The 27,922-nt window shown below is 44.4% G+C and overlaps 1 protein-coding gene and 1 long non-coding RNA gene across 3 annotated transcripts in view; one reads left to right on the top strand and one right to left on the bottom strand.

The window, feature by feature from the left end:
• The window catches only part of OTULIN (OTU deubiquitinase with linear linkage specificity), a 39,237-nt gene extending 34,307 nt beyond the window's left edge, over nt 1-4,930 (bottom strand). Inside the window, exon 1 of one of the 2 annotated variants that reach the window (XM_078003854.1) lies at nt 4,808-4,930. Coding sequence is in view for 1 of the 2 variants with exons in the window: in NM_001193800.2 (NP_001180729.1) it covers nt 3,890-4,041 (152 nt within the window). In the remaining variant the exon portion in view is untranslated. 2 annotated transcript variants of the gene reach the window in all.
• On the top strand, nt 4,338-5,777 carry LOC106998665 (uncharacterized). Its single transcript, XR_001445187.3, has 2 exons — nt 4,338-4,990; nt 5,531-5,777. It is a non-coding gene; the product is annotated as an uncharacterized LOC106998665 (long non-coding RNA).
• Nucleotides 5,778-27,922: the final 22,145 nt, after the last annotated feature.

The following is a 27,922-nucleotide window of genomic DNA, read 5'->3' as shown; positions in this document are numbered from 1 at the left end:
TTTAAATTGATACTCAACTATTAAGCTATATATATCATCATGCAGGAATTGACATGAATACCTTATATTGCAAACTTTGTTTATATGACACCCATGGCACAGTTTCTCTAGCCCATGAGAAAATACCATAGAGAAACAGTCCACTACTCAGATACTGCCGAGTCAGAAAGATGGAAAAAGGCTAGAAAGTCCAAAACTTGAGACATGATGTTTAAAAGGTGACATCTTAAACTCACCTCTCTTGTTCTGCCCCATCTTGAGATGTGAAAGAGAATGAGATGATCAAACACAACAAAAATAAAGAGAAAACAAAATTAAGCTGCTAAAAAAAAAAAAAAAAAAAAAAAAACCCACACACACAAACCAGAACATCTACTGGGAAGCAAACATGGGAAGCAAACCAAGGGAAAAAAAAGGTGAAGTTGGCTGTCACTATAAATCATGTTTCTCTGCCTGGTTTTGCTGAGGAAGCCCAGAAGAGGTAGGGGGAGGTTCCCATGGATGCATCAGGGTCTCTCCAGTCAAACTACACTTAAAAAATCTGTGAATGTGTAAAATGACAAACCTAGCCTAGCTTTTTTTTACATTCCTTTCAGCTCTAAGTCTATATAGTTATACTAGCAGCAGACAGAAGAGGCACCTGTGCCACAAAAACTTTTCAAGAAAGCGCACTTCTTCCTACCATTGTCTATTTTCATAGATGTTCTGACTGAGAATCACATCCACCAGAAAACTTGCCAAATAACTATGTATACTTTTGAGAACATGGTCTGGCTTCAAAGTTTCTGCATTGCTCAGGAAGCACGACACCGCTGGGGCTGAGGTGCAGCACGTGAGACAGCGCATTAAATTAAGCGCATGGTTCTCACCACCAGGGTAGAAGGCAGGCAAAGCTGCAATTAGGAACCAGCATGGGCCCGTGGAGCAGGGGTTAGGGGCAAGAGACCCCCTATTTAACCCTCTGCAGAGTCTGAGGTTAAGTCTCTGATATGATTTAGATATTTCTCCCCTCCAATCTCATGCTAAAATGTAATCCCCAGGGTTCGAGATGAGCCTTGTGGGAGGTGATTGGATCATGGGGGTAGATCCCTCATGAATGGCTTAGCACCATGCCCTTGGTGATGAGTGTGTTCTTACTGAGTTCATGCAAGATCTGGTTGCTAAAAAGTCTGCGGCACCTCACCCCCACCTCACTCTCTCTCACCATGTGATCACCTAGTCCCGCTTGGCTTTCTGCCATGAGTAACAGCTCCCTGAGGCCTCACCAGAAGCCAAGTAGATACAGGCACTAAGCTTTCTGTACAGCCTGCAGAACCATGAGCCAATTAAATCTCTTTTCTTTACAAATTACCCAGCCTCGGGTATTTCTTTATGGCAATGCGAAAGCAGTCTAATACAAAAAATTGGTACTGAGGGCTCGAGTATTGCTATAAAGATACCTGAAAATGTGGAAGCAGCTTTGGAACTGGGTAATGGGCAGAAGTTGGAAAAGTCTGGAGGGCTCAGAAGAAGACAGAAAAACGAGGGAAAGTTTGGAACTTCTTAGAAATGGGCTAAATGGTTGTGACCAATATGCTGATAGAAATATGGACAGTGGGCTGGGCGCGATGGCTCATGCCTGTAATCCTAGCACTTTGGGAGGCTGAGGCGGGCAGATCACTTGCGGTCAGGAGTTTGAAACCAGCTTGGTCAACATGGTGAGACCCCATCTCCACTAAAATCAAAAACAAAAATTAGCCAGGCATGGTGGTGGACGCCTGTAATCCCAGCTACTCCAAAGGCTGTGGCAGGAAAATCGTTTGAACCTGGGAGGCAGAGGTTGCAGTTAGCCAAGACTGCGCCACTGCACTCCAGCCTGGGTGACAGAGCAGGACTCCATCTCAATAAAAAATAATAATATTAAAATACAATAAAATAAATATGGACAGTAAAGGCCACGCTGATGAGGCTCAGATGGAAATGAAGAAGTTCTTGGGAACTGGAGTAAGGATCACCCCTGCTACGTCCTAGCAAAGAATTTGGCTGCACTGTGTCCATGTCCCAGGAATTTGTGGAATTAAATAACTTGTCTGATTTCACAAGCTCATAGGTGGAAAGAGGTGAGTCATGGATGAGACTTAGGGCTTTGGACTTGATGCTAGAATGAGTTAAGACTTTGGGGAATGGCTGGAAAGAGATTATTATATTAACCAATGTGAGAAAGACATGAGATCTGGGGGGCCAGGAGCGGAATGATATATAGTCTGGATATCTGTCCCCTCCAAATTTCATGTTAAAATATAAACCCCAGTATTGGAGGTGGGGACTGGTGGGAGGTATTTGGATCCCTCATGAATGGTTTAGTGCCATGCCCTTGGTGACAGACGACTGCTGACTCCAAGTTCACACCAGATCTGGTTATTTCAAAGTTTGTGGCACCCCTAGTCTCTCTTTTCCTCCCTCTCTCACCACGTGATTGCCTGGTCCCACTTGGCTTTCCGAGGTAAGTTAAATAAAGCCCTCTGAGGCCTCACCAGAAGCCAAACAGATACAGGCACCAAGCTTCATGTAAAGCCTGCAGAACCATGAGCCAATTAAACCTCTTTTCTTTTTATAAATTACCCAGCCTCAGGAACTTCCTTATAGCAACACAAAAATGGCCTAATACAGACTCTAACCCAGAGAGCAAACTGGCCACCACAGGACACATCAGCTCACACATGGGCCTGTACAGTGGTTTCAATTTAAAAAAAAAAATAGCTGCCACTATTTAAAAAGCAGCGTATTTCATGCAAGGCCCAAATAGCTGGATTCTTTAAATACAGAAGATGCAGCAACTACAGGCCTGAGCTTAGGGGACCCTGCCTCTCAACAGAGACAAGCTCTCCAGGTCCTAGCCAACTTCACTACTTCACTTACTGCCTAGCTCTGGAGGCAGGAGCTTGAGACCACTGACTCTCAATCTTATTTTCCCGTGGCCATTAACCCAATAAGTGCGAGTAACACCATCCCAAGGCTGTTCTCGACAAATAAGAATGTCTAAGTACTACGCAAATACATTATTACAACACAGTATGTACCTAACAGGGCCCCAAAGGACCCCTTTTCAGGAATTTTTTTCGAAAGTTCTAGCAGTGCTTTTTGCATTTCAACACATCTTAAATTTAACTTTCCAGCCAATTAAAATATCTGTCAAACTGGCTGTCTGAGTGGTTTCATAATTTCTTAAATTCCAACGGCATTTATAGGTGCCTAGAACTTGAAAGTGTAGAAAAGTTTCACTCGAGTTTCTATTCTGCTTCCACGCGTACCCCCAGACCCTTGCAGAAATCAGGAACTCTTCCCAAATCGTCTTCTTCATAATACAGTAAGGAACTGATGTAACCAGCACTGACTTTCCTTTTTAAAAGGATATACGGGGAGGGATACTACTCAGGCCGTTAAAGGGTCAAAAAGAATGGATCAGACTCGGTCCAAAGTCTGTCCAACAGGTGGGACGTCGCCTCCAAGAACATGTCGCGCGGCTCCGTTCTCCCGCGGCTGCGGCAAGGGCGACCTCACTTCCTCCCTGTGCCAAGCTGGAGGAAAGATCTAGCGGGAGCTAGTAATAAAACACACCACTTCTCGGGTTTGCTTCCCAAGTTTCTGGAACTTTCTTTAACTTCAGATATGCAGATGTCAAAAATGAGACGGGAGGGGAGACACTGTGTGACCAGAATTGTGAGGGGCCCTGGGGAAGAAATCTGCACTCAGACACTGGGCAAAACTGTCTGCCAATTCCTCCTTGTCGCCAACGGCCTCACTCAGAATTGAGAACGCCCAGGGACCCTCTGCTGACGACTCCCCACCCCAGCCCGGCTTCCGGAGAGGACCGAGCCCGCCGCCCACGGCCCGCGCCCCGCGCACTCACTGCTCGGCCGGGCACTGCATCTCCGGCAGCGGCTGCCCGCTGGCCGCCGCCTTCCCGCCCTCCTGCGCCGCGGCCCCAGCCTCCCGCGCCGCCGTCTCGGCGCAGCTCGCGCCTGGCCACGCTCCGGGTTGAGGCATAGTCCCCCGACTCATGCGGCCGCTCGGGGCCGAAGGGGTTCAGCCGGCTCCGAACGACCCGGAGCCTCTCCCGTCTGGGTGCCAGGCAGTGGTCGCAGCCGCTCAGCTGCGCGGGCGGTTTTCGAGGGTCCGCGGGGTGCTTCCGCGCGCGTCAGCGCGGCCCGCCTCACGGCCTCTGACCCTGCGCGAGGAGGTGCGGCCTGAGGCGGAGAGGCGCGGACGCGGCGCATGCGCATACACGTGCGCGGGCTGAGCCGCAGGGGCCTGGAGGGGGAACCGCGCGATTCGGCTGCTGCGCATGCTCTGTCCCCGGGCCCCGCTGGCTTGCTTCCCTCGTCAGCTGTGTGTGGGGACTGGCAGAGGATGTGAGAGCTGGAAACTACCGGACGAGCGGCGGGGAGCGTCCTGGGTGAGGAGGAGGAAGGCCGGTCTTAGGTGTGAAGGGTGCTGACGCGTTCTGGCGCCTTGCGGTGTCACACTTGGCTTCCGAGCGATGCCCTCCGCCGGAACGGGTTTTCCTCAGCTGTGAAGCGTGGCTGCGGCCTTCCCGGGCTGTCGCCCGCCGGGACGGTTCAGACGCCCGAGCCCAGCGGGCCTGGGCCTCCGCTGTCGGGCCAGGCCGGTCGCTCCGGGGCTGGGAGTTACCGCACCGGAGTTGGGGCGGAGAAGGCGAACTGGTTCAATTCAAACCGGTTAAGCAAGCGCAGCAGTGTGTGTTCTTGGATCATAGTATTTCATGTAAACATTTTTATTTAAGAGGAACAAAAGGGAAAATACTAACCGTTTTCAAGCATCCAAGGGCGAAATGCTTCATCTCTGGGATGGAGTAGAGGAGTAGCCTCTAAGGTTGAGTTGCAATCGTGGGTGCAAGAAGTATGGGTGAAGCAGAGTACAGTGCCGGAACAGGGCGGAATGGAATGGCGTGGGCAGTTCAGAAACCCGCGAGGAGTCCAGGACGGAACAGGTAGGGAGCAGGGGATTGTACTGAAAGATGAAACTGAAAAGAGGGGTACTGGAGACCAGATCATGAAAAGCCATATTAGGCTAACTGTGGAGCTTATGCTTAATCCTCACTGACAGATCTTGAGATCATTTTGAACAATCACTTTGTCTTCAGTTTGGTAAAAGTTTGGAGAAGGGCAAGACTTTGGAAGACCAGCTTAGGGAGACTAAATAGTAGTGACCTCCAAGGGAAAAACTGAAACGGAAAGAATATTTATATTTTGTGCCACAGAACTCCGGGGGTATTGTTTTCTCCTTTAATTTTACTTGAAAAAGTAATAAATGCCCATGCTAAGAAATTCAGAGCATACAAAAGAATATACAAAGACTATTAAGGTGTGGGATTGTAGAGGGTTGAGTAGGGTCTGCCAAAATTCATGTCCACCTAGACCCTCACAATATTAACTTATTTGGAAATATAGGCCCTTTGCAGATGTAAGTAGTTAAGATAAGGTCATACTGGCATAGAGTGAGCCCTAAATCCAATGGTTGGTGCCCTTAGAAGAGAACAGATAGATAAATGAGCACAGAGGGAGGAAGGCCATTTGGAGACAGAAGCAGAAGTTGGAGTGATGCAACTGGAAGCCAAGAAACGCCGCAGAATGCCAGGAGCCAGCAGAAATTAAGAAAAGGCAAAGAAGGATTATTCCAAAGCACCTTCCGAAGAAGCTTGGCCCTGCCGAAAACCTGATTTCAGACTTCTAGCCCCCAAAACTGCAAGAGAATAAATTTTGTTGTTTTAAGATGCACAGTTTGTGGTACTTTGTCTTGACCACTCCAGGCAACTCATATAGGGATCAAGGTGGAAAAATTATAAATTCTTTCAGGCCAAATTTATTGATTTGGACCCACCAGAGATTCTGGATTCAATGTTTTATCTCAGAGGCTTAGAAAAAGCCCTAATGCTGTGTTTAATTGCTGAGTATGTCTTTTCCAATTATGCATGTCAAACTAGGAAAATAACCACAGGATGGGTTTGGGGACCCACTGAGCCCACCGTGAGAAGGATCTGAGTGAAAACTCCATTGATCGTTTAACCTCCATCCACCCAGAAGGACCTATGCTAAATGAAGTTGAAGTGCCAGAACTGCCTAGTTATCTGTAGAGAAAGGTATCCACAGGCTTGGGGAGATTGGAATGTTAGAGTGGATTTATCATTTAAGACCTGCTTACCCACCCCAGGAGGGTCCAGAGGACATACCTTTTACCATGACTGTAAGAAATAAATTTGTGAGGAGAACCCTAGCATCCTTGAAGAGATCTGTGGCTGCCCTTCTCTTTAGTCACATATATCTTACAGTGGAAACTGCTACCATCAAACTGGGATTCCTAAGTGCCACCCCAGGGTGGCACTTAATTGCCAAAAAGTAGGTGGGCATGATTACTATAATTACCAGCAGAGCTAAAACAATATTGTCTGTCTTACAGAGACCTGTGCTGTTGGCCACTTAATCGTTGTGTCCCTAGAAAAATAAACAGGCAATCTACTAAGTTCTTATTGGCCTGTATAAGTGCAAGAGTTCTAGATCTAGGAAACAGACATCCTAACTTGCATCACCAAAACAAGAGTCACAACCTCTCAATCAATTCCCAGATGAGCCAGTTTACACTCTCAGAGCTCTGAATGAAGGAGAGGCTGGATCCTCTTGAGGAAGGACTCTGCTACATTGCCAAAAATGTATATTGTTATTTCCCCCAAAGAGACCAATAGCTACCTACCAGGGTAATTGTGCATTGCGGGAAGAGAAATAATCAGATTTGTCAGGGATTACTACACAGTGGCTCTGATCTGATACTAATCTGGGGAAACCAGAAACTTTACTCTGCCTGCCAGTCAGACTAGAGGCCTAAGGGAGGTGGAGTGATCAATGGAGTTTCAGCTCAGGTTCATCTCTCATTAGACCCATTGAGTCCCTGGACCCATCCTGTGCTTATATTTCCCCAGTTCCAGAATGCATAATTAAAAGAGATATACTCGGCCGGGCACGGTGGCTCACACCTTTATTCCCAGCACTTTGGGAGGCCGAAGTGGGCAGATCACAAGGTCAGTAGTTAGAACCAGCCTGGCCAACGTGGTGAATCCCTGTTTCTACTAAAAATACAAAAACAATATAGCTGGGCGTGGTGGCGGGCACCTGTAACTCCAGCTACTTGGGAGGCTGAGGCAGGAGAATCATTTAAACTTGGGAGGCAGAGGTTGCAGTGAGCGAAGATCATGCCATTACACTCCAGCTTGGGCGACAGGGCAAGACTCTGTCTCAAAAAAAACCACAAAGAGATATACTCAGCAGCTGGAAGAATCCCCACATTGCTTCCCTGACCTGTAAAGACTATTGTAATAGGCCAAATGGAAGCCACTAGAACTGCTTATATCTATGAGAATAGCAAACTAAAAACAATGCCACATTCTTGGAGAGATTGTAAAGATTAGTGCCACTGTCAAAGACTTGAAAGTTGCAGAGGTGGTGACAACCACTACATTTATTTTCCCCTCACCTATTTGGCACATGCAAAACACAAATGGATCTTGAAAAATGACAATAGATTCTTATAAACCTAATTACATGGTGACTCCAGTTGCACTGCCATTTAGATGTTTCATTACTTGAGCAAATCAACACATCTCCTAGTACTAGGTATGCAGCTATTAATCAGACACGTGCTTTTTCCGTCTATACTTATGAGAAAATACCATCAGAAGGAATTTACCTTCAATTGGCAAGACCACTATACAACTTCCTGTCCCTCTACAGGGATATAGCAACCTAAACGGTTGCCCTATGTCATAATTTAGTCTTCTCCTTCCAAAGAACTTCATACTGGTCCATTACATTGATGATATTATGCTGATTACTCATGGTAAGCAGGAAGTAGCAATTACTCTAGACATATTGGTAAAATATTTGCATGTCTGAAGACAGGAAATAAGTCTCACAAAACATCTGGGACCCTCCACCTCATGAAATTTCTAGGGGACCAGTATGGGACATGTCAAGATATCACTTGCAAGCTGAAGAATAAGTTGTTGCATTTGGCCCCTTTTACAACCAAAAAAACCAAAACACATACACAATACCTTGTAGGAGAAGAGATGGCTCTACAGCAGGTCCAGGCTATTGGGCAAGTTCTGCCATTTGGGCCATATGATCCAGCAGATCTGATGGTGCTTAGTGTCAGTGGCAGATTTAAATGCTGTTGAGAGGCCAGGCATAGTGGCTCACGCCTGTAATCTCAGCACTTTAGGAGGCCAAGGCAGGAGGATCACTTCAGCCCAGGAGTTTGAGACCAGCCCCACCTCCACACACACACACACACACACAAAAAGATAATTAGCCAGGTATGGTAGTACACACCTGTAGTCCATCCTAACTGCTTGCAAGGCTGAGGCAGGAATCCCTTGAGCCCAGGAATTCAAGTTACAGTGAGCTATGATCATGCAACTGCACTCCAGCCTAGTCAACAGAGCAAGGCCCTTTCTCCCAAAAAATAAGTAAGTGCTGTTTATAATCTTTGGCAAGCAACCATTGGTGAATCACAGTACAAACCCTTAGGATTCTGGAGCAAATCTCTGTCATTGTCTGTGGGTAACTACTCTGCTTTTAAGAAACAACTTTTGGTTTGCTACTGAACCTTAGTAGAAACTGAAAAGTTAACAATAGGCCACCAAGTTAATATGTGACCTGAACTCAGTGATAAATCATGTTGATGGCATGTAACCTTCATATGATCTGATAAAAATGGCATTATACTTCTATGGTTTTCCTCCCCCAAACCCATAACCCCAGTCTAATTAGAAAAAAAAAAATTAGACAATTCCATTAGAGGGGCATCCTACAAAATACCAGTACTCTTAAAACTGTCAAGGTCATCAAAAACAAGGAATGTATGAGAAACGCACAGCGAAGAGGAGAGATGGCAACTAAATGTAATTCTGGTGTCCTGGGTGGGATCCTGTAACAGAAAAAAAGAAAAAAAAAAAAAGACATTAGGTTAAACAAGGAAATCTGAATAAACCATGGACTTTAGTTAATATATCAGTACTAATTCATTAATTGTAACAAATGGAGTGGTTCATGCCTGTAATCCCAGCACTTTGGGTGGCTGAGGCGGGAGGACTGCTTGAGCCCAGGAGTTCAAGATCAGCCTAGGCAACACGGTGAAACCCTCCCTCTACAGACAAAACTTAGCCAGGTGTGGTGGTGTGCACCTGGGGTCCCAGCTACTCGAGAAGCTGAGGTGGGAAGACTTCTTGAACCTGGGAGTTTGAGGCAGCAGTGAGTGATGATCGCGCCACAGCACTCCAGCCTGCGTGACGTAATGAGACCCTGTCTCACAACAACAACACCACAAAAGTAACATACCATAATAATGTAAGATGTTAGATGTTAGTAATAGAGGAAGTTAGATGCAGAGTATATGGGAACTCTGTACTATCTTCTCAAGTTATCTGTAAATCTAAAACTGTTCTAAAAAATAAGGTCTCTTTTTTTAATCAAAAATAAAACCCAGGTGGGCTGCGATGGCTCACGCTTATAATCCCAGCACTTTGGGAGGCCTCGGTGGGTGGATCACGTGAGATCAGGAGTGCGAGACCAGCCTAGCCAACATGGTAAAAATCCATCTCTACCAAAAACTACAAAAATTAGCTGGGTGTGGTGGCATGCACCTGTAGTCCCAGCTACTCAGGAGACTGAGGCAGGAGAATCACTTGAACCTGGGAGGTGGAGGCTTCATTGAGCTGAGATCATACCACTGTACTCCATCCTGAGCGACAGAGTGACACCCTGTCTCCAAATAAATAAATAAACCACCATATCATAAAGTGTTAAACCAAGACCTTCCAAAATAAGAATATCCAGTCATTGTTCTAACTTTGTCCTTTAATTTAAAAAATTCAGTGTTGTCCAGGCGTGGTGGCTCATGCCTGTAATCCCAGCACTTTGGGAGGCCAAGGCCCGTGGATCACTTGAGGTTAGGAGTTCAAGACCAGCCTGGGCAACATGGTGAAACCCTGTCTCTACTGAAAATACAAAAATTAGCTGGGCATAGTGGTGATCACCTGTAATCTCAGCTACTTGAGAGGCTGAGGCAGAAGAATCTCTTGAACCTGGGAGGTGGAGGTTGCAGTGAGCCGAGATTGCTCCACTGTACTCCAACCTGGGCGACAGAGTGACACTCTGTCTCAAAAAAAAAAAAAAAATTAAAAATTAACTGTTAAATCATTTTGTCTTTATCTTTTAAAACGTCTATGGTGTGTATGTTTCTGGTATACATAATAAATACAGAGAGGCAACATGAGTTTTTAATATATTCATATTTGAGATATGCTAATTTTTTACTGTTATTACAGAATGAAATGATTAGAGGAATGTATATGTGTATTAAATAAATCAAAAACTAGGGGTTTTATTTTATTTTATTTTTTTTGAGACAGAGTCTCTCTCTGTTGCCCAGGCTGGAGGGTGTGGCATGATCTCAGCTCACTGCAACCTCTGCCTCCCGGGTTCAAGCAATTCTCCTGCCTCAGCCTCCCAAGTAGCTGGGACTATAGGCACTCACCACCACGCCTGGCTAATTTTTGTTTTGTTTTGTTTTGTATTTTTAGTAGAGACAGGGTTTCACCATATTGGCCAGGCTTGTCTCCAACTCCTGACCTCAAGTGATCTGCCCGCCACGGCCTCCCAAAGTGTTGGGATTACAAGCATGAGCCACCATGCCCAGCCAAACACTAGAGTTTCTTAGAGGCAGTCATGAGAATAAAGCCCATGAACTGTGATATAATTACAACAATTAGCCTATTCTTATGTCAAGATAAATAACATAAAAACCCATAAGCTTAAGTAAAAGCCTATGTAATAACTTACAGACAATGCATCAGTTTTCAGTTTCTTCTTAGAATCAAACATCAGATAAATATATATGATGGTACTGTAATTTGCAAATACTTGGTAACTTATATTTTCAATTAATCACCTTAAATTTATATATCTGCTTCAGTGGCCTTGCCTAGAATAGTTAATATGTGAAAGATTCCACATTCCTTTTCATTGAATGCTGTAGTCCTTACTTGTAATAACTGTTCCCAAAGAACAATGCTAAGCCATTACAGTGTTCTTATTTTTTAAAATTTTCTTTAAGGAGCTTAACGCAAGTTGGATGCATAGTCCCCCTTTTCAGTACCATAAACTCATAATTTACAGTCAGGTTAAAATACCCTATATTTTTATACTCTCTGGAATTTCCCAGTACCACAGCACTAACAATTAGATTTGAAGTGTATTCTGTACATCAATCTCTAAAGTACTCACAGGAAAGGTACTTTTTAGTTTATTCTAGTTTTATAGGTTCATGGACTGTAACCAAGCTTTGGAAGAAACTATTGTTAGTTTCACTTAGAAATTAACTACCCTAGGAATACTCAAGTATTAATTTTAAAGACTTATTCAAAATGCCTCCTGATTATTGAATGCCCATTTTGGTATTTTGTATTTTTTTTTCCTTTAAGTTCTAGGAAACATGTGCAGAACGTGCAGGTTTGTTACATAGGTATACATGTGTCATGGTGGTTTCCTGCACCTGTCAACCCATCATCTAGGTTTTAATTGAATGCCCATTTTTAAAAAACAGAATTAGAGGGGGAAGAAAACCTACTGTGCTTTTTGTAGTTCTGAAGTTAAATGAAATAACTTTATAGAGAAAAAATAGAGGAAATAGCTCAATAGAAAAAAATATCTTGCTGTAAAATTAGTTTACCTGGAAACCCCCAAAACTTTCCCCAAGAGTTTTTATTGGGAGAAGTATGGGTCATAATGAAATTTATGTTATCATGAAAATGAAACCGTTTTGTATATAAGGAGGAGAGAGAATGATGCTGTTACAATTCACAGACTTGGAGTTCCGGAAAATATTAAATCAGTCATTTGCCTCTAGCTAAACAGAATTTCACCTCTAAGAATCCTCCAGACAGATGATAATCTTAATTTGTCTGGAGAGCTTCTGAAATGGAATTCCATACTCTTGGTACCCTAGTATCTGCTATGGATGGAATTCCATACTCCTGGTAGCTTAGTATCTGCTATGGATTGAATTACTGAATTGTGTCTCCCCAAAATTCATATGTTGAAATCCTAACCCCTAGTGTGACTATATTTGGAGATAGGGCCTACAAGGAGGTGATAAAGGTTAAATGAGGTCAAAAGGGTTGGGCCCTAATATGAAGGGGCTGGCGTCCTTATAAGAAGAAGAGACACCAGAGCTCACTATGTGAGGACACAGCAAGAAGACAGCCATCTGAAAACCAGGAAGAAAGCCATTAGCAGAAACTGAATCAGCTGGCACCTCAATCTTACTTTCTAGTCTCCAGTACTGTGAGAAAATATCTGTTATTTAATCCATCTGGTCTTGGTATCTTGGTCTGCTAGGGCCAGGTAATTCCCCACAGAGTAATTCCCTACACTTACCTTTTAGGACAAGCATATGGGTTTCTTTGGAAAGGAAACCCATCATTGATAGCACATAGTGGAACTTAAAAAGAGCTAGAGGGGCAAATCATAGATGTTTCCTAAGAAAATAAAGGTAAGGAAGAGACCCTTTGTCACTCACAGGAAACCTTCACCTCCTCAAGTAGTCTGATGTTAGGTTAATGATTCTCTCACAGCCTGATCTCATCTCCTTGGTAGTCACAAGGAAAAGCACTACCCTACTGTGATGGTTAATATTCAGTGTCAACCTGACTGGATTGAAGGATACAAAGTATTGTTCCTGGGTGTGTCTGTGAGGATGTTTGTTGCCAAAGGAGATTAACATTGAGTCAGTGGACTGGGAAAGGCAGACCCAGCCTTAATCTGGGTGGCTAGAATAAAAGCAGGCAGAAGGCCAGGCATGGTGGCTCACGCCTGTAATCCCAGCACTTTGGGAGGCCGAGGAGGGCGGATCACGAGGTCAGGAGATCAAGACCATCCTGGCTAACACAGTGAAACCCTGTCTCTACTAAAAATACATAAAAATTAGCCAGGCGTGGTGGTGGGCACCTGTAGTCCCAGCTCCTCGGGAGGCTGAGGCAGGAGAATGGCATGAACATGGGAGGCAGAGCTTGCAGTGAGCTGTGATCTCGCCACTGCACTCCAGCCTGGGTTACAGAGCAAGACTCCGTCCTCCCCCACCCCCCACCAAAAAAAAGGCAGAAGAACGTGAAAAGACTAGACTGGTTTAGTCTTCTGACCTACATCTTTCTCCTGTGCTGGATGCTTCCTGCCCTGAAACACTGGACTCCAAGTTCTTTAGCTTTGGGACTCAGACTGGCTTCCTTGCTCCTCAGCTTGCAGACAGCCTATTGTGGGACATCACCTTGTGATTGAAACTAGGCCTCATAAAACTTAGAAACTAGGCCTCATATAAAAAAAAAAATTAACACCAGGTGGCTCTAAATAGGGTCCCACCCTGCCTCAATAAGGACCCACCCTAATAGGGTCCCACCCTGCCAATTCCAGGAAACAACCTCATGGGGTCCCACCCTGCCAATTCCGGGGGTCCCACCCTGCCTCAAAGTTCCCGGAATCAACAACTCCAGAAAAAAACCTCATAAGGTCCTGCTCTAACCAATTAGCATAAGACACCTTACTCAGGCCATAGCTAGACCCAATCATTTTGCTCCTTAAACTTTGTTTAAATTTCGCGCCATAAACTGTGTTTAAACTTGTGTTTGCCTATATAAACAACCTGTAACAAGCAGTCGGGGTCCCAGGGCCAACTTAAAACTTGGGACCCTAGCGCGCTAGTAATAAATAACTCTCTGCTGTGAATCTCGTGTCGGTAATCCTTCACGGCGACCCCTGCCCAGGAGAAAATCGACAGTTCGGTTCCAACATTTGGTGCGTTGGCCGGGAACTGGGGTCGTCCGAGGACCCCCGACCCATCCGGCGGAGACCCATCTGGCCCGGGCCACGGACTGCTGACTGAACGGACCTACCAGGTACTTTCGTTTTGTTCTGTCTGTCTTGCCGGCTAACTCTGAACTCTGGGGAGTACTCCTTCTGAATTAAGTGGGGAAGGGGGACAGACGTGTCCGGCACCTTCCCACTCACGCCCCGGGGGATGCCCTGGCGGTAGTCTGGGAGAAGGCTAATGACTCAGTCAGCCTCCTCAAATCTGTAGGCAGGTCGCCCCTGCCATCTGAATATTTTGTGATCTTGTGGCGCCACTCTCTGGCCGCGCGGCTTCTCCTTACTTGTCTGGTCTTTGTTTTTGTTTCTTTAGTTTTGTCCTTGTTATACGTGGACGGAATGGGACAGACGTTGACGACTCCTTTGTCTCTAACCTTGACTCACTTCCCTGACGTCCGGGCTCGAGCCCACCATCTCTCTGTAGAAGTCCGTAAGGGACGATGGAAAACATTGCTCGTCCGAATGGCCAACCCTCCATGGGGAATGGCCCCGGGACGGAACATTTAACCTCTCAATTATCTTGCAGGTTAAAGCAAAAGTGATGGATCCTGGGCCACTCGGACACCCGGACCAGGTGGCCTACATAATTATTTGGGAGGATCTGGTCCGAAATCCTCCCTCTTAGGTGAAACCCTTCCTCCATCCCCCTTCCCCATCCCAATCTACCCTCCTTGCCTTAGAAGCCCCAAAGAATCGGAATCCGGACCCGCCTAAGCCAGTCCTCCCAGATGAACCCCAGAGAGATCTCCTCCTTCTTGACCCCCTGCCTCCTCCACCTCAGAACCCCCTTCTGGGACCTCCACCTTACGCTTCACCCTTGCCCCCTGTCTTGTCCCCAGCTCTTTCCTCTACCACCTCGGCCCCTACCCTTTCTCCAACTTCTCCCTCGGCCCCTCCCTCCACCCCGTCTCCTTCTCCAGCCCCGCCCAAACTCACCCCTTGGACGCCGCCACCGACACCTCCTCGTCTCCGCTTGCGGCGGACTGAGGACCCAGAGGGCCCTTCTACTTGGCAATCCTCCCTTTTTCCCCTCCGTACTGTCAATCGCACGGTCCAGTACTGGCCCTTCTCTGCCTCTGACCTCTACAACTAGAAAACCCATAACCCTTCCTTTTCCCAAGACCCCCAGGCCCTAACCTCGTTAATAGAATCCATTCTCCTCACTCACCAGCCCACTTGGAATGATTGCCAGCAACTCTTGCAGGTCCTCCTAACCACTGAAAAAAGGCAGCGAGTCCTCCTGGAGGCCCGGAAAAATGTGCCAGGACCAGGAGGCCTCCCAACCCAACTTCCCAATAAAATAGACGAGGGATTTCCCCTCACCCGCCCAGACTGGGACTATGAAACGGCACCAGGTAGGGAGAGTCTCCGAATCTATCACCAGGCTCTGTTGGCGGGTCTCAAAGGGGCAGGAAAGCGCCCCACAAATTTGGCCAAGGTAAGGACCATAACTCAGGAAAGGGACGAAAGCCCGGCAGCCTTCATGGAAAGGCTTCTGGAAGGGTTCCAAATGTATACCCCATTCGATCCAGAGGCCCTAGAACGTAAGACTACCGTAGCTATGGCATTCATAGACCAAGCTACATTAGATATAAAAGGAAAACTCCAAAGACTAAATGGAATCCAAACCTATGGATTACAGGAATTGGTTAGGGAGGCAAAAAAAGTATATAATAAGAGAGAAACCCCTGAGGAAAGGGAAGCCAGGTTAGCGAAGGAACAGATGGAGCGAGAGAATCGTAGGGACCGAGTGAGAAATAAGCATTTAACAAAAATCCTGGCGGCAGTTGTGAAAGAGAAAGGACCAGGGAGAGAGGGAGAGAAGCGAAGGCGGCCAAAAGTGGAAAAAGACCAGTGTGCCTACTGCAAAGAACGGGGACATTAAATCAAAGATTGCCCCAAGCGTCCTAAAGACCAAAAGAAACCTGCCGCTGTCCTCACCCTAGGTGAAGATAGCGAATAGGGGTGTCAAGGCTCTGGAGCCCCCCCCAAGCCCCGGCTAACTCTCTCTGTAGGGAGGCAACCCACCACCTTCTTGGTGGACACAGGCGCTCAACATTCAGTTTTGACAAAGGCAGACGGGCCCCTGTCTTCCCGCACATCCTGGGTCCAGGGGGCAACAGGGGGAAAATTGCACAAGTGGACTAACCACCGGACAGTTAATCTTGGACAAGGAATGGTGACACATTCCTTCTTGGTGGTACCTGAATGCCCCTACCCCCTCCTAGGGCGAGATCTTCTGACCAAGCTCGGAGCCCAAATCCATTTCTCCGAGACAGGGGCCCAGGTATTAAATCAGGACGGTCAGCCCATCCAAATCTTAACTGTGTCTCTGCAAGATGAGCATCGGCTTTTCGACGCTCCAGTCATCACTAGCCTCCCTAATATTTGGTTGCAAGATTTTCCCCAAGCTTGGGCGGAAACGGGAGGACTCGGGCTAGCTAAGTATCAAGCCCCAATCATAATTGATCTAAAGCCCACGGCGGTGCCCGTGTCTATCAAGCAATATCCCATGAGCCGAGAGGCTCATATAGGAATTCGGCAGCACATTAATAAATTTCTAGAACTCGGAGTGTTACGACCTTGTCGCTCGCCCTGGAACACTCCTCTTTTGCCAGTAAAAAAGCCTGGTACTCAGGATTACAGGCCTGTCCAAGACTTAAAAAAAATTAACAAAAAAACCATGGACATCCATCCCACGGTCCCCAATCCTTACAACTTACTCAGCACCTTAAAACCAGGCTATAACTGGTATACAGCATTAAATTTAAAAAATACTTTCTTCTGTTTACCTCTGGCCCCCCAAAGCCAAGAATTCTTTTTTTTTTTTTTTTTTTTTTTTGAGACGGAGTCTTGCTCTGTCACCCAGGCTGGAGTGCAGTGGCCGGATCTCAGCTCACTGCAAGCTCCGCCTCCCGGGTTTACGCCATTCTCCTGCCTCAGCCTCCCGAGTAGCTGGGACTACAGGCGCCCGCCACCTCGCCCGGCTATTTTTTTTTTGTATTTTTTAGTAGAGACGGGGTTTCACCGTGTTAGCCGGGATCGTCTCTCGATCTCCTGACCTCGTGATCCGCCCGTCTCGGCCTCCCAAAGTGCTGGGATTACAGGCTTGAGCCACCGCGCCCGGCCGCCAAGAACTCTTTACCTTTAAGTAGAAGGATCCTGAGAAAGGAATTTCGGGCCAATTGACCTGGACCCGGCTTCCCCAAGGATTCAAAAACTCTCCCACTCTCTTCGATAAGACTCTTCATCGAGACCTGACCGACTTCCGGACCCAAAATCCAGACGTGACTCTACTCCAGTATGTAAATGACCTCCTCTTGGCTACTCCTACAAAGAAAATCTGTATACAAGGTACCAGGCATCTACTCCAGGCACTGGGTAAAAAAGAATACCGGGCATCCGCCAAGAAGGCACAGCTCTGTCAGACCAAGGTAACATATCTGGGGTATATCCTGAGTAAAGGAAAAAGGTGGCTCACCCCTGGGCGCATAGAGACAGTGGCTCACCTTCCACCACCACGAAATCCCAGGGAGGTACGTAAATTCTTGGGAACTGCTGGGTTCTGTCACTTGTAAATACCCGGTTTTGCTGAACTGGCCGCCCCCCTTTATACACTCACCAAGGAGAACACCCCTTTCACCTGGCAGACAGAGCATCAATTGGCTTTTGAGGCACTAAAACAAGCACTCTTGTCTGCCCCGGCCCTTGGGTTACCGGACACCTCAAAGCCCTTTACCCTCTTCCTGGACGAGAGGCAAGAAATTGCCAAAGGGGTCTTGACCCAAAAATTAGGGCCTTGGAAAAGACCGGTAGCATACCTGTCTAAAAAGCTAGACCCTGTGGCGGCCGGCTGGCCCCCATGTCTCCGTATCATGGCAGCCACCGCTATGCTGGTCAAAAACTCTGCTAAGTTAACCCTTGGGCAGCCACTGACTGTTATTACCCCACATACTCTAGAGGCCATAGTGCGGCAGCCCCCGGACCGGTGAATAACCAACGCACACCTAACCCACTACCGGGCCCTCCTACTGGACACGGACCGCGTCCAGTTTGGCCCTCCGGTCACCCTAAACCCTGCTACGCTGCTGCCGGTACCAAAAGACCAACCAAGCCCACACGATTGTCGGCAAGTACTGGCTGAGACCCATGAAACACGGAAAGACCTTAAAAACCAAGAACTCCCAGACGCGGATCACACCTGGTACACAGACGGCAGCAGTTACCTTGACTCAGGTACCCGGAGGGCGGGAGCAGCGGTAGTAGATGGCCACAGCACCATTTGGGCACAATCACTACCTCCTGGCACGTCTGCACAGAAGGCTGAGTTAATAACACTAACCAAGGCCCTAGAACTGTCCAAGGAAAAAAAAGCTAACATTTATACTGATAGCCGATATGCCTTTATAACGACTCATACTCATAAAAGTATCTATAAAAAAAGAGGTCTCCTAACCTCAAAAAAAAAAAAAAAAAATCAAGAACAAAGCTAAAATAATTGCCTTATTAAAAGCCCTTTTTCTTCCTCAAAAAGTGGCTATAATTCACTGCCCCGGGCATCAGAAAGGACAGGATCCAGTCACAGTAGGAAATAGACAGGCTGACCAAGCGGCCAGGCAAGCCGCCATGGCGGAAGTACTGACCCTAGCCACAGAACCTGACAAAACCAGCCATATAACTATTAAACATACTTATACCCCAGAAAACCAGGAAAAAGCAAAAGCCATAGGGGCTATAGAAAACAAAGACACTAAAAACTGGAAAAAAAAAGAAAAAATAGTCCTTCCCCAAAAGGAGGCCCTGGCAATAATCCAGCAAATACATGCCTGGACACACTTAAGTAGTCGAAAGCTAAAATTACTGATTAAAAAAACTGACTTTCTAATCCCAAAGACAAGTACCCTTGTAGAACAAGTAACATCTGCCTGTAAGGTCTGTCAGCAGGTAAACGCTGGGGCTACCCGAGTGCCAGAAGGGAAACGAACTCGTGGTAACCGCCCAGGAGTCTATTGGGAAATAGACTTCACTAAAGTAAAACCTCACTATACTAAATATAAGTACTTACTGGTGTTTATAAATACCTTTTCAAAATGGGTAAAAACCTACCCCACCCGACAAAAAATGGCACACATAGTAGCCAAAAAATTTTTTTAAAAAATCTTTCCTAGATTCGGACTTCCCAAAATAATTGGGTCAGATAACGGGCCGGCCTTCGTTTCTCAGGTAAGTCAGGGGCTTGCCAAAATATTGGAAATTAATTAAAAATTACATTGTGCCTATAAACCCCAGAGCTCAGGACAGGTAAAAAAAATAAATAAAACAATAAAAAAAACCCTTACTAAATTAACCTTAAAGACTGGTTTAAAAAATTAAAAACGCCTCCTATCCTTAACTCTGTTAAGGGCCCAAAATACGTCTAACCGTTTTGGGCTCACTCCATATAAAATCCTCTACGGAGGACCTCCCCCTTTGTCAACCTTACTTAACTCCTTCTCCCCCTCCGATCCTAAGACTGACCTACAGGCCCGACTAAAAGGACTCCAAGCAGTACAGGCCCAAATCTGGGCCCCCTTGGCAGAACTGTACCAACCAGGACATCCACAAACCAGTCACCCCTTCCAGGTAAAAAACTCTGTCTACGTTAAACGGCATCACACTCAAGAACTAGAGCCTCGGTAAAAAAAACCCTACATTGTTCTCCTGACCACGCCCACAGCCATAAAGGTTGACGGAATCTCCACTTAAATCCACGCATCCCACGCCAAGACTACTCCAAGGACGCCCGGACCAACACCACCTAAAACATAAAAACTCCGACACTCCAAGAACCCGCTCAAAATAAGACTCTCTCGTATCTAGCCCCTTACTTGTTACTAGCCCTCCTTCCCTACGTCACTGGCAGTAATAACCCCCACCGGCCATATAACCTGACCTGCCAGGTAACTAATTTTAGTACTCATAAGGTCTTAAATAAAACCTCAAAAATTACTCCTATAAAAACTTGGTTCCCTAACCTCTATTTCAACCTAAACAAAATAACAAAGATAAATGACATAAAAAAATAAAAATAAAAAAAACAGGCTAAAAGGGTGTCCGTAAGCCAAAACGGGTTCTATGCCTGTCCCGAATTCAGGACAAAAAATAAAAAAAACTTGTAAAAAAATAAATGCCCTGTTTTACGCTAGTTGGTCCTGTATAACTACTAACAATAAAAAATAAAAATGGGCCACAAAACCCTGGTACATAACCATGTCCTTTGTCCGGCGCTACACCAAAACCCAATATTCAAAAACTTACAATCTGGTCCGCATCAAGTTTAAAAATACAGCAAAATCTAATAACCATTAAATATCCGGGTTAACATGGGGCCTATATTTATACCAAAAGCCACTGTATAAAATCCCTATCCAAATCAAATTAATAGTCAACCCTATCACAGCCCCTGTCGCAGTAAGACCAAACCAAGTTTTATCAGAAACAGGGAAGCCCCTGGTTCCTGCATCGAAAGAGCCCCAACCAAAAACTCCTAAAAACACTTCCCCGCCCTTAATCTCCACCTCCTCTAAATACACACCCTCAGCCCAAAACGTCACCCGCGGGCCCCTTAACTTAAAAATAGGTGACAGGCTCCTAAATCTCATAAAAGACTCCTATTTCACTTTAAACCAGACAAAGCCAGAATTTACCTCCTCTTACTGACTATGTCTGGCAACAGGCCCCCCTTACTATAAAGGCATCGCCTCCACTAATAATTTCACTAACTCCGCCAATCCTACTGAATGCGCATAGAAACAACAAAAAAAACTAACCCTGGCTGAGGTTTCTAGGTCGGGAACCTACATAGGCCGAGTGCCCCCTAGTCACCAACATCTTTGTAATGTAACCTTGACAGTACCCAGCTCCAATCACTATTTGGTCCCCTCCGAAACGGACTGGTGAACTTACAACACTGGACTCACCCCCTGTGTATCCACAGCCGTTTTTAACAGCGGCACCCACTATTGCATATTGGTACAAGTTGTTCCCCGAGTATACTATCACTCTAAAAACTCCTTTAATCTCCGGTATAAGCAAAAAACTCATACTAGACCAAAAAAAAAACCTATCTCCCTCACCCTCGCCGTTATGTTAGAAATTGGGGTAGCGGCTAAAGTTGGGACCGGGACAGCAGCCCTAGTACATAGTAACCATCATCTACAACAACTTAAAATAGCCATAAATAAAGACCTTAGAGCCATAGAACAATCTATCACAAAACTTAAAAAGTCCTTAACTTCTCTGTCTAAAGCTGTATTACAAAACCGACAAGGACTAAAAATTATCTTTCTAAAAAAGGGCGGACTCTGTACAGCCCTAAAAGAACAATGTTGTTTTTATACAGATCATTCAGAAATAGTTAAAAATTCTATGGCAAAACTAAAAAAAAAAATTAAACAAAAACAAAAAAAAATCTCAGCAAAATTGGTTTAAAAATTAGTACAACCAATCCCCTTAACTTAACACCCTAATCTCCACCATCTTAGAACCCCTCATCCTACTCACACTCATCCTGACTTTCGGGCCATGCATACTCAACCACTTACTCACCCTTATTAAAAATAAATTAAACATAGTACATGCTATGGTTCTAACCCAACAATACCAGACCCTCAGGACTAAAAAAGAGGCTCAAGATTGAGCCTCTGACACAAAAAGAGGAGGGAATGAAACTAGGCCTCATAAAACTTAGAAACTAGGCCTCATATAAAAAAAAAAAATTAACACCAGGTGGCTCTAAATAGGGTCCCACCCTGCCTCAATAAGGACCCACCCTAATAGAGTCCCACCCTGCCAATTCCGGAAAACAACCTCATGGGGTCCCACCCTGCCTCAAAATTCCCGGAATCAACAACTCCAGAAAAAAACCTCATAAGGTCCTACTCTAACCAATTAACATAAAACACCTTACTCAAGCCATAACTAGACCCAATCATTTTACGCCTTAAACTTTGTTTAAATTTCGCGCCATAAACTGTGTTTAAACTTGTGTTTGCCTATATAAACAACCTATAACAAGCAGTCGGGGTCCCAGGGCCAACTTAAAAATTGAAACCCTAGCGCGCTAGTAATAAATAACTCTCTACTGTAAATCTCGTGTCGGTAATCCTTCGCGACGACCCCTGCCCAAAAAAAAATCGACAGTTCGGTTCCAACATGATCATGTGAGTCAATACTCCTTAATAAACTCCGCTTTATATATACATCTATCCTATTCGTTTTGTCTCTTTAGAGAACCATGACTAATATACCTACTATTAACAAAAACTCTACTTGTGAGAAGATAGGTGGTCAACCCTATCTTTGAAAGTCATACCAGGATATCACTGGCAAAGTCACAAGGGCTTTCTGGATCTTCTGCTAATATTTTGTCTCACATTTTTCTTTTGTCTTGGTCCAGAATTTAGGGATGAGAATGTATAAAACTTCATCACTATTGCATCATTCCTATAGACCTTGGCAGCCAGAATCCATCTTAAAATAGTGGTCTTCAAACTGAGGCACCCGTGTCTCCTGAGGCACAGCAACACCACTTTTATACAGTTGCGCAGCAAAGGCCCTGGAGTACAAGATCTTTTTACAGGTGCATGAGGACATAAATAGGCCTGTGCTCCTTTCTAACCACTTCCTTCATGTTTACCATATCCCTGCTTAACAAAAATAAAAGGTTCTCAGCCATGCCAAATCTTTCTAGTGTGTGCCTCAAGAACTACATTGTCCAATACAGTAGTCAGTAGGCAAGTGTGCCTCTTGAGCACTTGAAATGTAGCTGGTCAGAATTAAGATGTGCTGTTTGTGAAAAACACAGGATTTTAAGGACTTAGTATACCCCCTAAAAAGAATGTAAAATAATCACAGATTTTTTTTTTTTTTTTGAAATAGAGTCTCACTCTGTTGCCCAGGCTGGAGTGCAATGGAAAGATCATAGCTCACTGCAGTCTTGACCTCCCAGGCTTAAGTGATCCTCCCATCTCAGTCTCCCAAGTAGCTGGGACTACAGGTACACAGCACCACACCCAGCTAATTTTTTATATTTTCTGTTTCACCATGTTGTCCAGGCTGGTCTCGAACTCCTGGGCTCAAGCGATCCTCCTGCCTCAGCCTCACAAAGTACTGGGATTACAGGGATGAAGCACCACACCTGGCCTATAATTTTAAAATATTGATTAGATGTTGGCAAAATTTTGGAAATACTGCATTATATAAGATACTAATTTCAATTGTTGCTTTTTGCTTTTTTAATATGGCTACTAGAAAATCTTAAGTTATGTATGATGCGGCTCACATTATATTTCTATTGGATGGTGGTATTCTAGAGCTTCAAATCAGATGAACAACTTAAATACTTCTTTCAGAGAAGCCTACAATAAGGCACCGGAAACTTACATTTGTTTTTTTTTCCTTTTGGTTTCTTTCCTTCATGTCTTTCCTTTTCTTCCCTTAACAGTGGGTATTTTGATATTTAAGTGGAGTATTTTTGCCGGTATGTTAATTCAGATATAGCATAGAGTGGGTTGGTAAGGGTGATGTAGTGTAGCAAAGAGAAAACTAGCTATATGACCTTGGGCAAGTCATTTAACTTCTCTGAGGCTCAAATTTTAAGCTTTTAGTTTCCCTAAAAGATGACTTGCTCCTGAGGGAGTCTTGGAAGAACAAAGAAGAGAGTATTGGTAAAAAGTATTGGTGGCATCTTATGTCATCAAGGTGACAGACTCATGGCAAAGCTCTCGGCCTTACCTAATGTTCACCTTAGAATGAAGATTTAAAGTGAGACAGCTGCCTTACTGTACGTCCCAGAAATGGAAAAGGTGATCTACTCTTAACAATTAGATAATCGGCCGGGCGCGGTGGCTCAAGCCTGTAATCCCAGCACTTTGGGAGGCCGAGACGGGTGGATCACGAGGTCAGGAGATCGAGACCATCCTGGCGAACACCGTGAAACCCCGTCTCTACTAAAAAATACAAAAAACTAGCCGGGCGAGGTGGCGGGCGCCTGTAGTCCCAGCTACTCGGGAGGCTGAGGCAGGAGAATGGCGTAAACCTGGGAGGCGGAGCTTGCAGTGAGCTGAGATCCGGCCACTGCACTCCAGCCCGGGCTACAGAGCGAGACTCCGCCTCAAAAAAAAAAAAAAAAAAAAATTAGATAATCATTCCTTTGAATTTCAGGTGATTTCTGATTCCTTGCTTCGAACAAATTTGAGGGAGAACCTAAAGTTATTAGCTGATGATTAAAAATAATATTTCATGAGAGATTACTATGATATTTTTGCCATGCAATTCGGAAGCTCAAGGATTTGATTTTGTGATAACAAAACTATTTCCATCTATTTAGGAGGACAGTGTTTTATAGTTTTTATAAAATTCAAAAATAAGCATAGAATTGAAATTAAATCCTATCTCTTTCTAACAGTAAATTGTATTCATCGATAGATCTGGAGTGCAGTGGTGCAGTCATAGCTCACTGCAGCCTCAAACTCCTGGGCTCAAGCAATCATTCCGCCTCAGCCTCCTGAGTAGCTGAGATTACAGGCACATGCCACCGTACCCAGCTAATTTTTTTTTATAAACACAGAGTCTTACCATGTTATCCAAGCTGGTCTTGAATTCCTGGTTTCAAGTGATTCCCCTGCCTTGACCTCCCAAAGTGCTTGGATGACAGGCATAAGCAACCATGCCCTGCCTTCATCAAAGAGATGTATATAATCAAATTTTACTAAGTGTATTTAACAATTATCAACATTTAAATATGCTATTTTGATCAGATTTTTATGGCTAATGTTATAATGAAACTTTCAAGTAAATTTAAGTAATAAGACTTTCTTTTTTTTTTTTTTTTTTTTGAGACGGAGTCTTGCTCTGTCACCCAGGCTGGAGTGCAGTGGCCGGATCTCAGCTCACTGCAAGCTCCGCCTCCCGGGTTTACGCCGTTCTCCTGCCTCAGCCTCCCGAGTAGCTGGGACTACAGGCGCCCGCCACCTCGCCCGGCTAGTTTTTTTGTATTTTTTAGTAGAGACGGGGTTTCACCGTGTTAGCCGGGATCGTCTCTCGATCTCCTGGCCTCGTGATCCGCCCGTCTCGGCCTCCCAAAGTGCTGGGATTACAGGCTTGAGCCACCGCGCCCGGCCAGTAATAAGACTTTCAAACATAAAAATATATTGCATTAAATAGAATTCTGTGAATGGGAAACAGAAAGCAAATAATTCAATAAGAAAAAGGAATGATGTGAAATTACAGTTTTTTATGAATGATAATGAATTTCTAATGTGTTAGATTCTATTGGAAATAAGTCATGATTATTTTAAAATACCTATTTACAATACGATGGAAATTATATCCTTTAAAACTAAGTTTCTAATAGAAAATTTTATTTTTATTTTATATATAATGTACATATTTTGGGGAACATGTGATAATACATTCATATAGTAAAGATCAACTCTGTAATTGGGATGTCCATCACCTTAAATATTTGTCTTTTTTTTTTTTTTTTTTTTTTGAGACAGAGTCTCGCTCTGTTGCCCAGGCTGGAGTGCAGTGGCACAATCTTGGCTCACTGCAGGCTCCGCCTCCCAGGTTCACGCCATTCTCCTGCCTCAGCTTCCAGAGTAGCTGGGACTAAAGGCGCCCACCACCTCGCCCGACTAATTTTTTGTATTTTTAGTAGAGATAGGGTTTCACCTGACCTCATGATCCACCCGCCTCGGCCTCCCAAAGTGCTGGGATTACAGGCGTGAGCCACCGCGCCCGGCAATATTTGTCTTTTTTTTTTTTAATGTATTTATTTTTTATTATTATTATAGTTTAAGTTCTAGGGTACATGTGCATAACGTGCAGGTTTGTTTATTTGTCTTTTTTTATCCTGGAAACATTCAAATTCTCTTAGCTATTTTGGACTATACAATATAGATTATTGTAACTACTGATCTATCAGACACTATGTCGTCTTTCTTCCATCAAACTATATATTTCTATATATACAGGTTCTTAGCACCTGTACCAAAAATGAGTTGACTGTAAATGTATGCATTTATATCTGGGTTCTCTATTCTGTTTCACTGGTCTATGTGTCTGTTTTCATGCCAGTAGCATGCTGATTTTGATTACTACCATTCTGTAGCATATTTTGAAATCAAGCAATATGATGCCTCCAGCTTTGTTCAGCTATGTGCTGCTTTTTTTTTTTCTTTCCTTAGACAATGTCTTGCTCTGCTGCCCAGGCTGGAGTGCAGTGGCATAGTTTACTACAGCCTTAAAGTCCAGGGCTCAAACGATCCTCTTGCCTCAGCCTCCTGAGTAGTTAAGACTATAGGCACATGCCACCATGCCCAGATAATTTTCTTTTTAATTTCTTGTAGTGACAGAGTCTCACTGTGTTGCCCAGGCTGGTCTCAGACTCCTAGCCTCAAGCAAATCCTACTCTCTTGGCCTCTCAAAGCACTAGGATTACAGGCATGAACCACTGTGCTTGGCCAACTTTTCTTCTTATAAGAACATACAGTTGTTCCTCAGTATCCGTGGGGGATTGATTCCAGGACCCCTCATGAATACCAAAATCTGAGGATGTTCAGTTCCTCATATAAAGTGATGTAGCATTTGCATATAACCTATGCATATCCTCCCATATAGTTAAATCATCTCTAGATTACTTATAATACCTAATGTAGTGTAAATGTTATGTAAATAGTTGTTAAACTTTTTATTTGTATTTCTTTTTATTGTATTATTTTTAATTGTTTTTTTCTGAATTTAAAAAAAAATCTTCAGTTGGTTGAATCCACAGATGTAGAACCGGCAGATACAGACAGCTGACTGTAATCCCACTGGATTAGAGTCCTACCCTTACAATCTCATTTAACCTTAATTGCTTTTCCTTAGAGGTCTAATCTCCAAATACAGTCACACTGGGGGTTGAACTTAAACATATGAATAGTAGGGGAGGGGCACAAACATTCAGTCCATAATATTTGTTGATCTTTATATACCTTATTCTTAACCCAGTGTATAGTATACAGTGCTCCTTAATAAATTTTTGTTACATGATTTAATATTAATTCCTTATGTCAGTATTATAATGGTCATATAGCATGGCAGAGAAAAAAATAGCTATGTAACCTTGGGCAAGTTATTTAACATTTCTGAGCCTCAGTTTCTTTGATGCAAAATCTGGATAGTGCCTGCTGTCTTATAAATACGAGGATTAGAAGGGAAGTGTGTCAAAGGTCCAGAACAGTGCTTGGGAAATTATCACTATATCTAACACTTGCTTAGCACTTTATAGTTTTGAAGCACCTTTCATACACCATCCCACTGAGTTAAGACCTGAACTGGTCAAAGCGCCAAGCCTAGTGCTCTTTCCACTATACAGAATGATCTAAGACCTTATGGAACATGTTAACTTTAAGTAACCTTGGACTTCACTAGGTCATATTTTGTTTTATCCAACAAAGTAACTTACTGAATTGGTCTGGTCCTTGGGGTAGACAAGAGGTCAAAATAAGAAAACTTCCTGGTAGAGAGACAAAACTGTTAGGTGTTTTAATAGCTATTCTCTTGCAAAATTAATCAGCTACTTGCAATTTCTTTACATTATTTTTCATGTAATTTAGTCAAAGCTTTGTGGATAAATCATGAACACTAGGTGGCACCACAAGACCGTCCCCTGAGCCAGTTCCTGTCAGCCCAATAGCTCTTCCCCACCATGACAGCCTAGAGATTTTTAGCTGTCTGAACGAAGAAAATGTAGAAAAATCTTCCTTTTCTGTGTAGAAAGAATCTATAAAGAAGTTTTCTTTCTAAGGGATTGATTTCCTACTGTGAATAATATGTAGAGGAATAAGGCTCTCACAGCAAACTCCAGCCAGGAGGCTTGAACTGAGTCCAAATGCTGCTACTTAACAGCTGGTTTTCTTGGAGAA

Source organism: Macaca mulatta, chromosome 6 (assembly GCF_049350105.2).
Source record: "Macaca mulatta isolate MMU2019108-1 chromosome 6, T2T-MMU8v2.0, whole genome shotgun sequence".
Taxonomy (NCBI): Eukaryota; Metazoa; Chordata; class Mammalia; order Primates; family Cercopithecidae; genus Macaca; species Macaca mulatta.
This window is presented reverse-complemented; position numbering and strand designations above follow the sequence as displayed.